The sequence below is a fragment of the Hyaena hyaena genome, unplaced genomic scaffold (genome assembly GCF_003009895.1).
Source record: "Hyaena hyaena isolate Hyena2069 unplaced genomic scaffold, ASM300989v1 scaffold_73, whole genome shotgun sequence".
In the NCBI taxonomy this organism is placed as follows: Eukaryota; Metazoa; Chordata; class Mammalia; order Carnivora; family Hyaenidae; genus Hyaena; species Hyaena hyaena.
The window spans coordinates 2,943,539-2,958,095 of NW_024080705.1; the positions used below are offsets into that span (position 1 = coordinate 2,943,539).

Consider the following 14,557-nt stretch of genomic DNA (forward strand, 5'->3'; position numbering starts at 1 on the left):
TGGGATCCAAGGTTTAATTAAGAAATGGATGTTTTTTACAACATAATTTTGTATGAGGTTTTGTTTCCAAATACAGATGCTTCATTTCTATCTCTAACCACAATGAGATACCACCTCACACCTGTCAGAATGGCTAAAATTAACAATTCAGGAAATAACAGATGTTGGTGAGGATGCAGAGAAAGAGGATCTCTTTTGCACTGCTGGTGGGAATGCAAACTGGTGCAGCCACTCTGGAAAACAGTATGGAGGTTCCTCAAAAAATTAAAAATAGAACTACCCTACAACCTAGAAATTGCACCATTAGGTATTTGTCCAAAGGATACAAAAATGCTGATTAGAAGGGGCACATGCACCCCAATGTTTATAGCAGCACCATCAACAATAGCCATATTATGGAAAGAGCCTAAATATCTATTGACTGATGAATGGATAAAACAATGTGGTATATACACACAATGGAATATTACTTGGTGACCAAAAAGAATGAAATATTGCCATTTGCAGTAAGGTGTGTGGGACTAGAGCGTATTATGCTAAGCGAAATAAATCAGTCAGAGAAAGACAAATATATTATTTCACTCTGTGGACTTTAAGAAACAAAACAAATGAATATAGGGAAAGGGAAGGAAAAATAAGATAAAAACAGAGGGGGAGGCAAACCATAAGAGCTTCTTAAATACCAAGAATAAATTGAGGGTTACTGGAAGGGAAGTGGGTGGGGGAAAGGGGCAAATGGGTGATGGGCATTAAAGAGGGCACTTGTTGGAATGAACACTAGTTGTTATATGTAAGTGATGAATCATTAAATTCTACTCCTAAAACCAATGCTCCACTATATGTTAGCTAACTTGAATTTAATTAAAAAAATTAAAAAAATTTTTTTTAAATGTTTTATTTATTTCTAGGAGAGAGAGAGAGAGAGAAACAGCGTGAGCAGGGGAGGGTCAGAGAGAGAGGGAGTCACAGACTGAAACAGGCTCCAGGCTCTGAGCTGGCAGTCAGCACAGAGCCCGACGCGGGGCTCGAATCCACGAACCGCTAGATCATGACCTAAGCGAAAGTCGGACGCTTAACCGACTAAGCCACCGAGGAGCCCCGAATTTAATTAAAAAATTTTTAAAAAGCCCTTCTTTTCAACTGCCCTATTCATCAAGCCATTTATATAACAAATATTTATTGAACATCTACTTTGTGCATTGTTCTGGGTGTTGGAGAAAAAACACATTTTCTGCTTTCACGGAATTTACCTTTTAGTATTAGAAGCATGAAGTAAACATATAAACATAAAAAGTCAGACCCTGTAAGTGTTTTGAGGAAATATAAAGTGGGATGAAGGAACAGAGTGAGAGAGGGTGGGGAAGGGGTGGTCAAGAAAGGCCTCTTGATAGGTGACTTTGAATAAGACATGTTTGAGAGTTGAGTTAGAGAAGTTTAGGAGACAGGTAAGAGAGGTTACAAAGGGCCAATTACGTAATTATTTGGGTTTTGTTCCTCTGAGATAACCAGTGTTTCATATTTCAGAGTGGCTCTGTGCCCCCTCAACATTAATAATCTCTATACTCATCCTAAATAGACTAATGCTTTACTGACTTAATTATGATTATTTTACCTCCTTCTTAATGTAGGTTGCTGGCTACAAAGTGATATAAATAATTTTATATATAAATATTTATACATACACATATAATATATATACATATATATAATATATATTGCATTGTTTCCATAGTAAAAGTTGATAAGTTTCAACCTCTGTGACTCTTCTTTCTTCCTGCCCTTCCTCTCTCCCTTCCTATCTTTTTCCTTCTTTCCTTTTTATCTTTAGTAGAAAATTCCATAGCAGCTGATAATATTGCTCTTGGTGCCTTGAGTTGACTTATGAGGACATACCAATAGTACTGGAAATAAATCGTGTTACTATGAAATACTTCCTTTTGTTTTGGGCTGTGATGTCCCAGGACTGTGTTCTCAAAGCTTGTCTAATGAGTGGCTTATGTTTTTCCAATTTCAGGTTACTACACTTGTAAATTGTCCCCAGAATCCTTCCAACAGGAAAAAAGGACGTTCAAAGAGAGCCAAAGTCCTTTTAGCTTCTGTGGAGGAAGCAACCTGGAATTTATTAGACAAAGGAGAGAAGATTGCCCAGGAAGCCACAGTTTTAAAGGAAGAGCTTACTACTGCACTTGAGGAAGTTCGCAAAGAAAGTGAGTACTCTAGTCCTGGTCAGGAGCACACTGTATATCCTTAGGGTGTTAGTTACGGAATTAGATTTGTGAGCATTTTGCTGTGTTGACTTGGGTTTATTAGTCTTTTGCAGACCTCTGAAGAGCTGGCTGTGGGAGGCCAAGTGGCTTATTAGACAGCTCTAAGGTTCAGAGTATGACTCCTGGTTCTTCCGTTGAGTTGTTCAGTCCCTGCAGGCAACTTCTTCCCCTCACATGCCATAGTTTATCCATATAAGCAAAGAGAAGTGTATCCTTTTTTGTCATAGAATATAACGACATATGACTAATGAAGCTGAAGATGAGTTTGCCCATACATAAATAAATTATAAAGTTCCTTGTTAATAGTTGGAGGTATTAAATTATAGACCTGTCTACTCAGAAATACATTTTTTATTTTTTGATATTCTGGAGGTTTGGATTTTCTAAACTTAAAAAGAAATTCTTTGGATAAACTAGACATAACTCATGTTGCTGTTGTGTGAATATGATAAAATGAAAGTGTATATGTCACCTTTGGAGGTATTTACTTACATATAATAATACAACAATTTTCTAATGCCTGTGAGTCTCATTTGCAGACTCTTTTTAAAAGAACTGCCCTATTTATGTATCAGCTTGCTGCAAGAAACTACTTTGAGAGGATAAGAAAACTTAAATATTCCTGTTAAGCTTTGTTAAGGAGGCTTGGGTGTTCAGATATTTCCCTCCCCAACATAAATGTATGAAAATCAGAAAATGTTAGTTAATTAAATAATTAAAATGAATATACTAGCTATAATAAACCTCAGGTCAAATATAGATTTATTTTTTATTTGTTATATACTTTATATATGATTTATATTTTACAGAGCCTCTTCAGAAAACATAAAGAAAACATAATGCCAAGATAATTTCAAATGAATTCATCACTCCTCCCTACCCCCTACCACTTTAGACCCTGTCCTGTTCTTCTCTGATCTGTTACCATTATCCACATAGTCACCGAGTCAGTTTAGACTCTTCATTCTCATTTTGCTTTCTCTTCCAATTAGTCTCTAAGTTCAACAATTTCTGTTTCTTTTTGTCTCTCAGATTTTTCTCTCTTTTTCATTACTAATGTTCTCTCCTGAATTCAGGATTACAGCATTAGCCTTACCTTATACCAAAGCCAAATAAATCTTTTAAAGAGGAAAATATACTCATTTTACTTCCCTGCTTAATTGAAATACGTTTGAAGCTTCTGAAGGATTAGGGGTATTGTCTTTCTGGATAAAGTTCAAGCTTGTAAACCTAGCTTACTCAGCATTGCATGATTTGGCTTCCATCATTCTCTCCCTTTTCATGTCCTGATTCTGTCCCCCTCTCCAGCTTTCTTCCAAACAAGAATTTGAAGTGTTTTGAATGGTACATGTTGCCTCATTCCTCTGTACCTCTGTTATCAGCTATTCCTTTCACCTTGGTTACCCCTTTCATTCAGCCAATTCTTATTTATTGCAACAAAGCTCAACCCAGGTCTTTTTCAGGAAGTGTGTACTAAACTTGTGATGTTCATTTAGATATCCCTCTTCTATGTTCCCACAGACTCTGACATCTCTCTTTAATAGGATTTACTACCCCATGCACCAAATGTTACTTTACTTGTTCAGTAAATTTTGACTCTTAATTCGTGAAAGTGGCAAATACCACCTCTTATATTATGAGCAGTACCTGACACATAACCTGATGTTTGTTAAATAAATAAAAAATAATTTTATTTTTGCTTTTATGACAAATTATCTCTCATGCTTTTTTTTTTTTTTAAAGTTTATTTATTTTGAGAGAAAGAAAGAGAGAGCATGGGCATATGCACAGAAGCGAGCAGGAGAGAGGCAGAGAGGAATAGAGAGAATGAATCCCAAGCAAGCTTTGTGCAGAGCCTGATGCTGGGCTTGATTTCTCAACTGTGAGATCATGACCTGAATTGAAATCAAGAGTCAGACACCCTCTCTGACTGAGCTATCCAAGCATCCCTCATAGATATGATTTCTTTCCTGAGTGTTTTGGAGGAATATGAATGCTATTCTGGTATTGTTTTTCTCCGATAATGAGATCTATTTGACAATATAGTTTTCGTAAACCACCTCACAATAACTGCGTAAGACCTTGGTCATTCTCAGCAGGAAAGAATAAAAGCATTAATTGCCATGAAATGGTATATTTTTTTTAAAAAGTAAGTTACCAGTTTTTGGCTCAATAAAAGTAAATTACTTTAAAGAGAAAGTCTTAAAGAGAAGTATGTGTGGATTCTAGGATTATGCAGTATATCCTTCCCTGTGTTCTATTATAATGTGTGAAATCATATTATCATGTGATAGATATGGCATATGTGGTGTACACAACAAATGCATTTGGTTAAAGATCACCCAGTGCTTTATACTCCTTTTTTTTTTTTTTGACAAACTGCCAAATTGAACTGCTGCCACTTGAGTGTGGGAGGAAAGCAGTGAAATGGCAAATGGTTCTGGAATTTGGGGAAAAGCCAATGCTTATCCTATGGATAGCAGAGACAGTAACAGTGAGAGCACTGTTCCGAAAAATTTGGAAGGAATTTTAGCTCATTGGTGAAGTTGAAGTATCAGGAGAATGAATTCTGATTCCAGTACCTCTCTGATACTAGAAATACATTTTAGTTTCCTGCTTTTTAAAAAGGGTTTTGTCTGGTGGCATAATGAAGAGCAAATAATAAGTTTAAAATATTTGGGAAAGTAAAAAAAATAATAGATGTAGGGGATATTTTTATTTAAATATTTGTTGATTTATTTTCAAAAAGAATTTTGAGACTAATTTAGAAAATGTCTTCTATTAAAGACAGTGTAATTTATGTATTACAACAGGATTCTGTTTTATTCTGTTTAACTAACTTTAGTGGCTTTAGTTAGAGACTTGAAGTGGTAAATAATGTGGACATTTGATTACATAAAGAATTTGCCTATGGAAGATGGGATATGGATAGACTAGGGAAGGATGGTGAAAGGAAATGTCATGTGTGAGTAGAACTGTAGAGATCCAGCAAAGGTGGCCCACATAGTGATTATTTTACACATAGTGTAAAAGTGTGATTTTACAGCTTACCCCTATACTTACATCCATACCATGGCAAAGTATTAAACCCAGTATTTTGTTTTAATAGTTTTAGAATATCATGTAACAATTAGCTAGGAATTATCTAAACTTTTTAATAATGTTTGGATTACATGTTTTGCCTATAGCATATATGCTACCTTCGTATAACCTCTGCTCCCTTCAATGTACAGACATTGTTTCTATAGCCTCTACTCCCCTACAATGTATAAACATTGTTTCTAAGTCACACAATTGGCTATATTTAAAGTCTTTTAAATGTTGAGAATAAGATCAATACAGAAAAGTGCATGGGGTGCCTGGGTGGCTCAGTCAGTTAAGCATCCAACTTCGGCTCAGGTCATGATCTCACGGTTCGTGGGTTCGAGCCCTGCGTCGGGCTCTGCGCTGACAGCTAGCTCAGAGCCTGGAGCCTGTTTCAGATTCTGTGTCTCCCTCTCTCTCTGACCCTCCCCTGTTCATGCTGTCTCTCTCTCTCTCAGAAATAAATAAAACATAAAAAAAGAAAAAAAGTGCATACGTTATCATGAACAACTCAATACAGTTTCACATTGTACATACACTAATATAATCTGCACCCAGATCAAGAAATAGAAACTTACCAGAATCCTAGAATCTTTGTGTCTCCTACTACTTACTACTTCTTCACCTCAAAGGTAACCATTATCCTGGTTATCACAGAGGTTAGTGTTTTGCTTCTTTTTGAACTTTACATAAGTGGGATCATATAGTATGTTATCTCTTGAGTTTGGCCTCTTTTTGCTCAATGTTATGTTTGTGAGACCTCATCATATAGTAGTCCATTCATTTCCTTGATGAATAGATTATAATTTATTTATTCATGTTACATAGATGGACAACTGAGTTTTTTCAGTTTTTGGGCTTAATGAACATTGTTGCTGTGTACATATTTGTGCATATTTGGTGCATGATTGTAGATATTCCTGCTGGGTTACACTTAGGATGAAATTGCTGGGTCATAAGGCATATACTCAGCTTTAATAGATTTTACCAAAGTTTTCCAAAGTGGATTTTCTAATTGGCACTTTTATCAGTAATGTATAAGAATTCCAGTTGCTCTACATTCTTATTAACTTGGAGTTAGTGTCAGTGATTTTTATTGAAGTATATGTAGTGTTTTTTCATTGTAGTTTTAATTTGTATTTCTCTGATGAGTTTTTGTGGGCTCTAGATAATGAGTTTTTATTAGTTGTGGATATGAAAAGCATCTTATCTCTCTTCATTATATCAGCATTTTTGATATTCAGAAGTAATTTTGATAAATTCCAATAAATTATTCCGTACCTTTATGGATAGAATTTTTTCTGTTCTATTAAAAAATTTTGTCTACTGCAAGTCAAGAAGATATTCTTATATGTAGTTATCTATAGGCTTTATTGTTTTACCATTAGGAATGGTGTGAGCTGGGGTCAAGATTCTTTTTTTTTCTTTTTTTCATATGGGAATTCAATTGATCCAGTATTATATAGATGTATATGGAAGTTTAATTGTTTCAGTATAGTTATTTATAAAATTACTCTTTCCCAAATGAATTACTTTTGCACCTTTGTTGAAAATCAGTTGAGCATATCTATGTGAATCTACTTAGGAACTCTGCCCTGTTTCATTGATTTGTGTATCTATCCTTACACCAATAACACATTGTCTTGATTACTGTACCTCAGAGTAAATATTAAAATAAAAATTATCTTGATTTTGTAATTCTAGTGGAAATATAAAGAGACATTCAACTTCATTAGTGATCAGAGATATGCAAATGAGGTCCCATTTTATACAATTCAATTGGCAGAAATTAAAAAGTCTGATTAAAAAGACTTTGAAGTAACAGAACCATTTATTACTTGTAAAATTGGGACAAACCACTTTGAAAAACTGTTTGGGTATGTCATTTTTGTTAAATGGCAATATATATATGGACTGAAATCAATTATATTTATGGCATTGTTAGTGTATAGAAATGCAGTTGACTTTTTTAGATTGGTACTTGTTCAGGTATTATCTCTGAAATGAAACATTAGTATAGTTATTTTTAAAAAGAAGGAAACATTTGACACATGCAAACACACATGGCCTGTTTCCTTGGAATCCCTTATGATAGTAAGACTATGGTACTTTATTTGGCTTATGTGAGAAACTAATTTTACAAAAGTAATATGATACAGTATACAGCATTTACCGTTCATATGTGAAATAGCAAAGAACAGGGAATTGCAATGTGTGTGTGTGTGTGTGTGTGTGTGTGTAGATATAGAAATAGAAATATATGTATCTGTATGTATATGTGTTCTTTCTATTCATAAACATTATATAGTTTGCTGTTTGGTAAAGAAGGTAACTAGTGACCTGGGTTTAGCAAATGTCTTAAAGATTTGTCAGTTAAATTTAAGGCTGTAGAGGAAACTTGAAATTTATTTTAAATATAACTTAGTGGTATTGTGAGATCCCTACAGAGGGTAGGCTTTTTAATTATCCTGGCTTTAGCTTTTGCCTTGAGCTAGCAAAAAAAAAAAAAAAAAAAAAAAAGTTGGAACTATAGATTTGAATTACAATTGAAAAAAAGATATTCTTTTGTGTTTTCATCAATGCTTTCATTAATAAAAAGGAATAGGACAAATATCATGTGGAATATTAACTAAACCTGGTTCAGAGTTTGTCCTAATCTCAAATGAAATATGGGCATGGGGCACCTGGGTGGCTCAGTTGGTTGAGTGTTTGACTCTTAATTTCTGTTCAGGTCATGATCCCAGAGGATTGTGGGATTGAGCCCCATGTGCTGAGCATGGAGCCTGCTTAAGATTCTCTCTCTCTCTCTCTCTCTCTCTCTCTCTCTTCCTCCTCCTCCTTCTCCCTCTCCCTCCCTTTACCCCTCTCCCCTGCTTTCACTCTTTCTCTTTCTAAAAAATATGGGCTTACTATGAGAGAGTAGGGTTGTAGAAACAAAGTAAATAATCTATTTCATTGAGATATTATTAAGAAATATTATTAAGAAGAGATGGTTACAAAAGAAACCATATTGAGACTCTTTAGACTCTTATGCCCTTTCTCTGTTCATTTGTAAACATTTATTAAGTGCCTTATTTTTACCTATTTTGGGTAAATATTTGGTATCTGTATTTGGTTTTATTTTGGGCTCTAAGAGTATAGAGATAAATAAGATGTGCCCTAGGTATTAATAGTCTACTGGGTAAATAGAACATGTAAACAGTTGTAATAATGTCTGATAAATGCCATTGTAATGATATGTCTCAGAGACTGTGGAAGCACATATGAAGGAGCAATAAAAAAGTGCTTCTAAACTTCCATTTTCCTTTATTTTATCATTAAATAGGGAAAGAGGAATCTCTCCCATATGAGTACAGGTGGATATGTATATAATTTATAGGAAGATGTGCTCTTTGTTTAGCTTGTCTTTTCTCATAGAGTTGCATTTCTTTCTGTTTTATTTTTAAAAATTTAAATATTTATTGAAACTTATTGAAACTTTTGTATAGGCCAGGCTCTGTTCTAAGGCCAGGCTCTGTTCGAAGTCAACTATAGACAAGGCTTTCCCTTTTAGTGGGAAGACAGGTAGTAAACAAGTAAATGACTTAATCTTAAAGGGTATCAGATTCTTTTTCCTTTGAAAACTTAAACATAGTATTAATAGTTTTCTCATGCAAACACTCACTGCTTTATCTTAATACATACTCATTTTTAGATTCCTAGTTGAAATATTGTTGACCTTGAACAATGCAGGAGTTAGGGATGCTGACCCTCATGCAGTCAAAAACTCACATATAACTTTTGACTTCCCCAGCACTTAGCTACTAACACCTTACTGTTGACCAGAAGCCTTACTGATAACATAAACCATTGATTAACACATATTTTATATGTTATGTGTATCATATACTATATTCTTACAATAAAGTAAACTAGAGAAAGCAAAGTGTTACTAAGAATATTGTAGGGAAGAGAAAATATCTTAAAGTACTGTACTGTATTTATAAAAAAAATCCACATGTAAGTGGACCAATGCAGTTCAAATCTTTGTTGTTCAAAGGTCAGTTGTAAAATAAATAAAAAGTATGGTTTCCTTAATGTATAAAGGGATAATTAATTTGAGATTTCTAGAGTGTTCAGAAAAAGATTAAAGTTCACCATTTTTGTATACAACATTTTGCCTACACAGGTGTAGCATAGCACTAACCCATATACTTTGGTATGAATTATCTGGAATGTGCAGTTTAGTACCAACAGCCTTGGCAGTTATTACTACCAGAGCCAGCAGTTGGAAACATGTACCATAGTCTTCATGTTGATGTATGTTAAGTGGAAAACGGCTTGCAAATTTGTTGGAATCCTGCCTCTGCTAAAATACTTCCCCATCTATTTTTAATTGTGAGCCTCCACCAAGGCTTCTATGAGCCAATTGGAGGGCTAGGAAGATTAATGAGGAGATTTCAGAATCCACTAGGGCCCTCTAACTATAGCTTTCCTTCCCAAATATGGGGCTATGGAATTTTATACTAAAATAAATGCTATGCTATCTAGTCTATTAATGCAGGAGCCTCCCAACTTTATATTTGTAAAATTTAGGCCAGCAGCAGCTGACAGCTTGCCTCAGTTTGTATGGTTCATGAGTATTTCTAGCAGGATAGGTGATATGGCTAGTGACTAGGGAGGGACTGTCCCCTCCCTGGTGAGAAATAAATGTTTTTATTGAAAAATGCACATGTTTGTTATGTGTATAATATATGTATTCATGGTATTTAAACAATTTATCCCTCTTTGTACCTTTTTATAGTTCTTCATTATAATGATTTCCAACACCCTAGGTTTATAGACTTTTCCCAGTGGGAATTAGAGATCAAGACTTACTATCATCCATATTAGTCAGAGAAAATGATTACTTCTGGAAACGATTATTCCTGGAAAATGGTATCTTGGAAGTGTAATTAATCTTTCTATCAGTATACTTGGGTACCTAAACAACAAATGCCATTATAGAATTTCCAATACTGAACCTTTAAAATGTTACCTATTGCCTCCCTGATTATTTAGTCTATTTTTTATTTTTGTATAGGGAAAAAATTGTGTCCTACAGAAAATAGAGATTTAAATTTTTCTGGTGTCATTTTTAGGTCAGCTGTGTTGAAAGATCTTATCTTTTGAAGCTCAACTGTATTGAAAATTTCTTTATAAAAGAAAATAGCAGTTAATTTTTAGTTAATTGTCCCTAAGGAACAGGTCAGCTCCATCTTCTCTGCTCAACAACATCGCAGTTAGGACTTAGATAAAATGTTTGGTATTTACCACCAATTACTCACAGCCTATATATGGTTTCAAAGGCAACAGCTGTTGCCTCATTGTTTCCATCTATTGCTATGTTGATGTTGTGTATATTTAACTGTTATTATATCTCAAAAGTGTTCTTAGATAAGCATAAAGTCACAAATACAATAATCTTTCTACCAAATACATTGTGTTTGAGGAGATGCAGTTCATTCTTCATTTGAAAGGGGATGATGAACTCTTGTTCTAACACATTTTAACATGCATGCATGGTGTCTTGTAGCTGGCAGAATGTTTATGGAAACACTTCTATTGAAGACTGATGAGCTAATTAGCTACATTGCTTGTAAACTACTAATTGCTGGAACACACTCAACATGGCATCCCTTAGTGTTCACTTGAAATATCTGCAGCAGACTTTTCTTATAGTGCATTTGATATTCTCAGCAAACTCTTCAGTGTTGCCCATCTTGAAGTGTTGTGTGGGCATTTGCGAAGTACTTGATGTGTATGTGCAGCTGTCTCATTTTCAGTCATTTGATAAGTTGGACCTATGACATATAGACAAGCTGATTTGAGAAAAGAATTGCAATATCTGTTTTGAAAGTAAGAGGTATTCTGTAAGTCACATACCATTTACTCTGATGTATAATTCAGAGGTAAGAGTAAAGATTTAACACATATTAACAAATTTATTTGTAAGTGAGGAGCCCTAAAGCTAAAATATGAACTGAGTCTGAAATCAAAGGTGTGATGCATAGATTATCCATTACTTTGTTTTCCTTCATGGCTAAAGAGATGGCACTACTCTGTAATCATTTAATAATTATGTGCAAAGGTAACAGAGTAGGTGATCTGAAATATATCATTATAGATGCTTAGTCTGAACATTATTATTTTGTGGCATATTTTAGTGTTAAAGAGGGCATTAAGCTGTTGGCAATTTCTCTTCATCAGGAACAACAATTATTAGAATTTCTGTCCTTGATTCTTTCTTCTCATCTCCTTTTCTGGTTTTAAAGAAAGTCGTGTTCTTTTTTAGTCTTTAAAAGTTTTCAGTCTTTACTTGGATCTTGGTATATCTCTTCTCTTCTTTTGAGGGACATTTCTTCTATAATTATCTTTTCTTTTTCTAGCCTGTTCATTCATATCCCTTTTCACTGGTTCTTTGATCACACATACTAGCTTGTCCATGCTTGACAATTGGCAAATGAAAATTCCATTTCCTGATGAACCTAGTGGGTATCATGCTAAGTGAAAAAAGTCACTGAGAAAGGCAAATGCTATATGATTTCATTCATATGTGAAATCTAAAAAACAAAACAAATGAGTAAACTAACAAACAAAAAGGAGAATCAGATCTATAAATACAGAGAACAAACTGATGATTGCCAGAGGGATGGGGGAGAGGAATGAGCTAAATGGGTGACAAGACTGGGAGATACAGACTTCTAGATATAGAATGAATAAGTCATGGGAAGGGTGCCCTGATGGCTCTGTTGGTTAAGTTTCCAACTTCGGCTCAGACCATGATCTCACAGTTCATGTGTTCAAGCCCCGCATTGGACTCTGTGCTGACAGCTCTGAGCTGGGAGCCTGCTTTGGATTCTGTGTCTCCCTCTCTCTCTGCCCCTCCTCTGCTCATTCTGTCTCTCAAAATTGAACAAACATTAAAAAATTAAAAAATGAATCATGGGAATAAAAGGCACATCCTAGAGAATATAGTCAATGATGTTGTAATAACATTGTATGGTGACAGATGTGATAAGCTAGCATAGCATAACGTATGTTGAGTCACTATGTTGTACACCTGAGACTAATGTAATGTAATGTGTCAACCATACTCAAAAAACTTCAATTTCCTTTAGTACACTCTTTTAAATTTTTTCATTTATTTATTTTTGAGAGAGACAGAGAGAGAGAGAGAGTGAGTGCGCTCATGAACATGTGAGCAGGGAAGCGGCAGAGAGAGAGAGAGAGAGAGAGAGAGAGAGAGAGAGAGAGAGAGATTTCCAAGCAGACTCCCTGCTGTCAGTGCAGAGCCCAATGTGGGCTCAATCCCACCAACCATGAGATCATGACCTGAGCCAAAATCAAGAGTTGGACACTTAACCGACTGAGCCACCCAGGTGCCCCAGTCCATTCTCTTCTTAAACTGTGAATCCTGTTTCACCTTTTCTGTTCTTCTTTGGTCTATTTGTTGTTTTCCCCTTCATTTCAGGATGTTATACAGTAAATTTTCTTATTCTCTACACCTTCCTTCTCTTTCCTCATTCACATTCTCTTGTCTCCTATGATTTTCATTCTTGAGAATGTTTGATGCCTAACATAGAAATTGAAATGCTACTTCCTTCTTCCCCAGTGAGAAGTGATATACACTGTAGTCAACACTGCTCTAACCATTTAGTAGGTAGTTCCACTTAGCTATTTTAGTATTACCTTACATTTATGTATAAACTGAACTCAACATCTTCTTTCACAAGCCCTTTACAAACTTTTATATCTCTGGTATCATCTGACTTGAACTCTCACCACCTTTGAGACAGTTGTTTATTTTCTTCTTTCTAAAATATTCTGTTTCCTTGAATAATAGAGAACCATGCAGTTCTCATTTTCCCTCTTTATCTTTTCGTCTACTTCCTCTCTAGCTCCTTTTTGGTTCATCTTTTTCTAAATGTGCATATAATGTTGGAAATTCTCAAAGCCTGAGCATTGCATAGAATGCATGGAAAGCAAATGTGAAACCATTTTGTAATGAAAGATTTGTAGTAGACCTTGGAGATCCTTGAATAGCAAGATAAGAATGCTGGAGCATGGAAGGAAATTTTTGAGTCAAGACTGACAGGACTAGGTCCGTGCTTTAGGAAGATTTATCTGGCATTATTATATAGAAGATAGAGAGGTTACATCTTCATGTTGCCTTCTAGTGAAGATAAAAAGACAACTGTAATAATATTAGTGTTTATGTGTCTTGACATAATGTATATAAAGCATTGATCATAGTAGTGGGCAGAGATGTTAATCCTCACTGTACCTCTGTGAAGTAGCTACTATTGTTATTTTTATTGTGTAGTTGAGGAGAGTTGAATCTAGAAAGAACATATGACTTGCCTGAGGTCACCCAGTTAGTTGTCAGAGTTGAGACTCCTTTCATGACGCTATATTTAATAAGTAGTTGTTGACTGTTTGGTAATTGTATATAGCCATTTCCCTTTGTTTCCACTGTCATTTAATATATGTTAGTCTTATCCCACCAACTTTCTTTGGAATTGCTTGAGAATGATGCTCTAGGGCAGCCTCAAGCTGTGCTCTTTGGAAACTAGTGTTCCTGGAGATGCTAAGAGCTCTTCTGTGAGAAAAAGCAGTTAAATAAATTTATAGAACTCTGGATTAAAAATTTTAAACGGGGTTCCTTACCAGAGAATTTCTCAGTTAATGCATTTAAAATGCTAAGTTGTATTACAAATCTCCAAGAGGGGAATTGGTTATAATCTATATTGATAGGTTGGTTTCCCTAGAAGTAGCACCTAAGATAAGGGTTCTTGTACAGATGATTTACAGAAGGAGTCCTGTGTGAAACCTATGAGGAGTTGAAGGAATCAGAATAGGGTGGGGAAGACGCTGAGCAAAACTGAGCTAAAGCTGTACTGAAGTATGGCAAATATTAGCCCAAGGTAGCTACTGACCACTTGAAAATTGGCTGAAGATCTGAACTGTAAATTTGACTTAATTATAGTTTAAAACTTAAAGGAACAGATACTTTATCAGTTACTAGAAAACTTTGAAATATAGGTATGTGAATCTGCTCTTTCAACTGTAAATTTGCTGAAATCTAAAGATAGATCAAATATTTGTCATAAAATTTAGCATTTGAATTGAAATTTAAGAGTAAAGTATAGATGGAATACTACATGGCAATGAGAAAGAATGAAATC

At 34.9% G+C, this 14,557-nt stretch overlaps 1 protein-coding gene across 1 annotated transcript in view; it reads left to right on the forward strand.

Annotated features, from left to right (window-relative positions):
• CTNNA3 (catenin alpha 3) overlaps window positions 1–14,557 on the forward strand; it is a 1,079,366-nt gene that overhangs the window by 42,350 nt on the left and 1,022,459 nt on the right. The window contains exon 3 of the mRNA XM_039233287.1: window positions 2,015–2,207. Within this exon, the coding sequence (XP_039089218.1) occupies window positions 2,015–2,207 (193 nt within the window). The remainder of the gene's footprint in view (window positions 1–2,014; window positions 2,208–14,557) is intronic.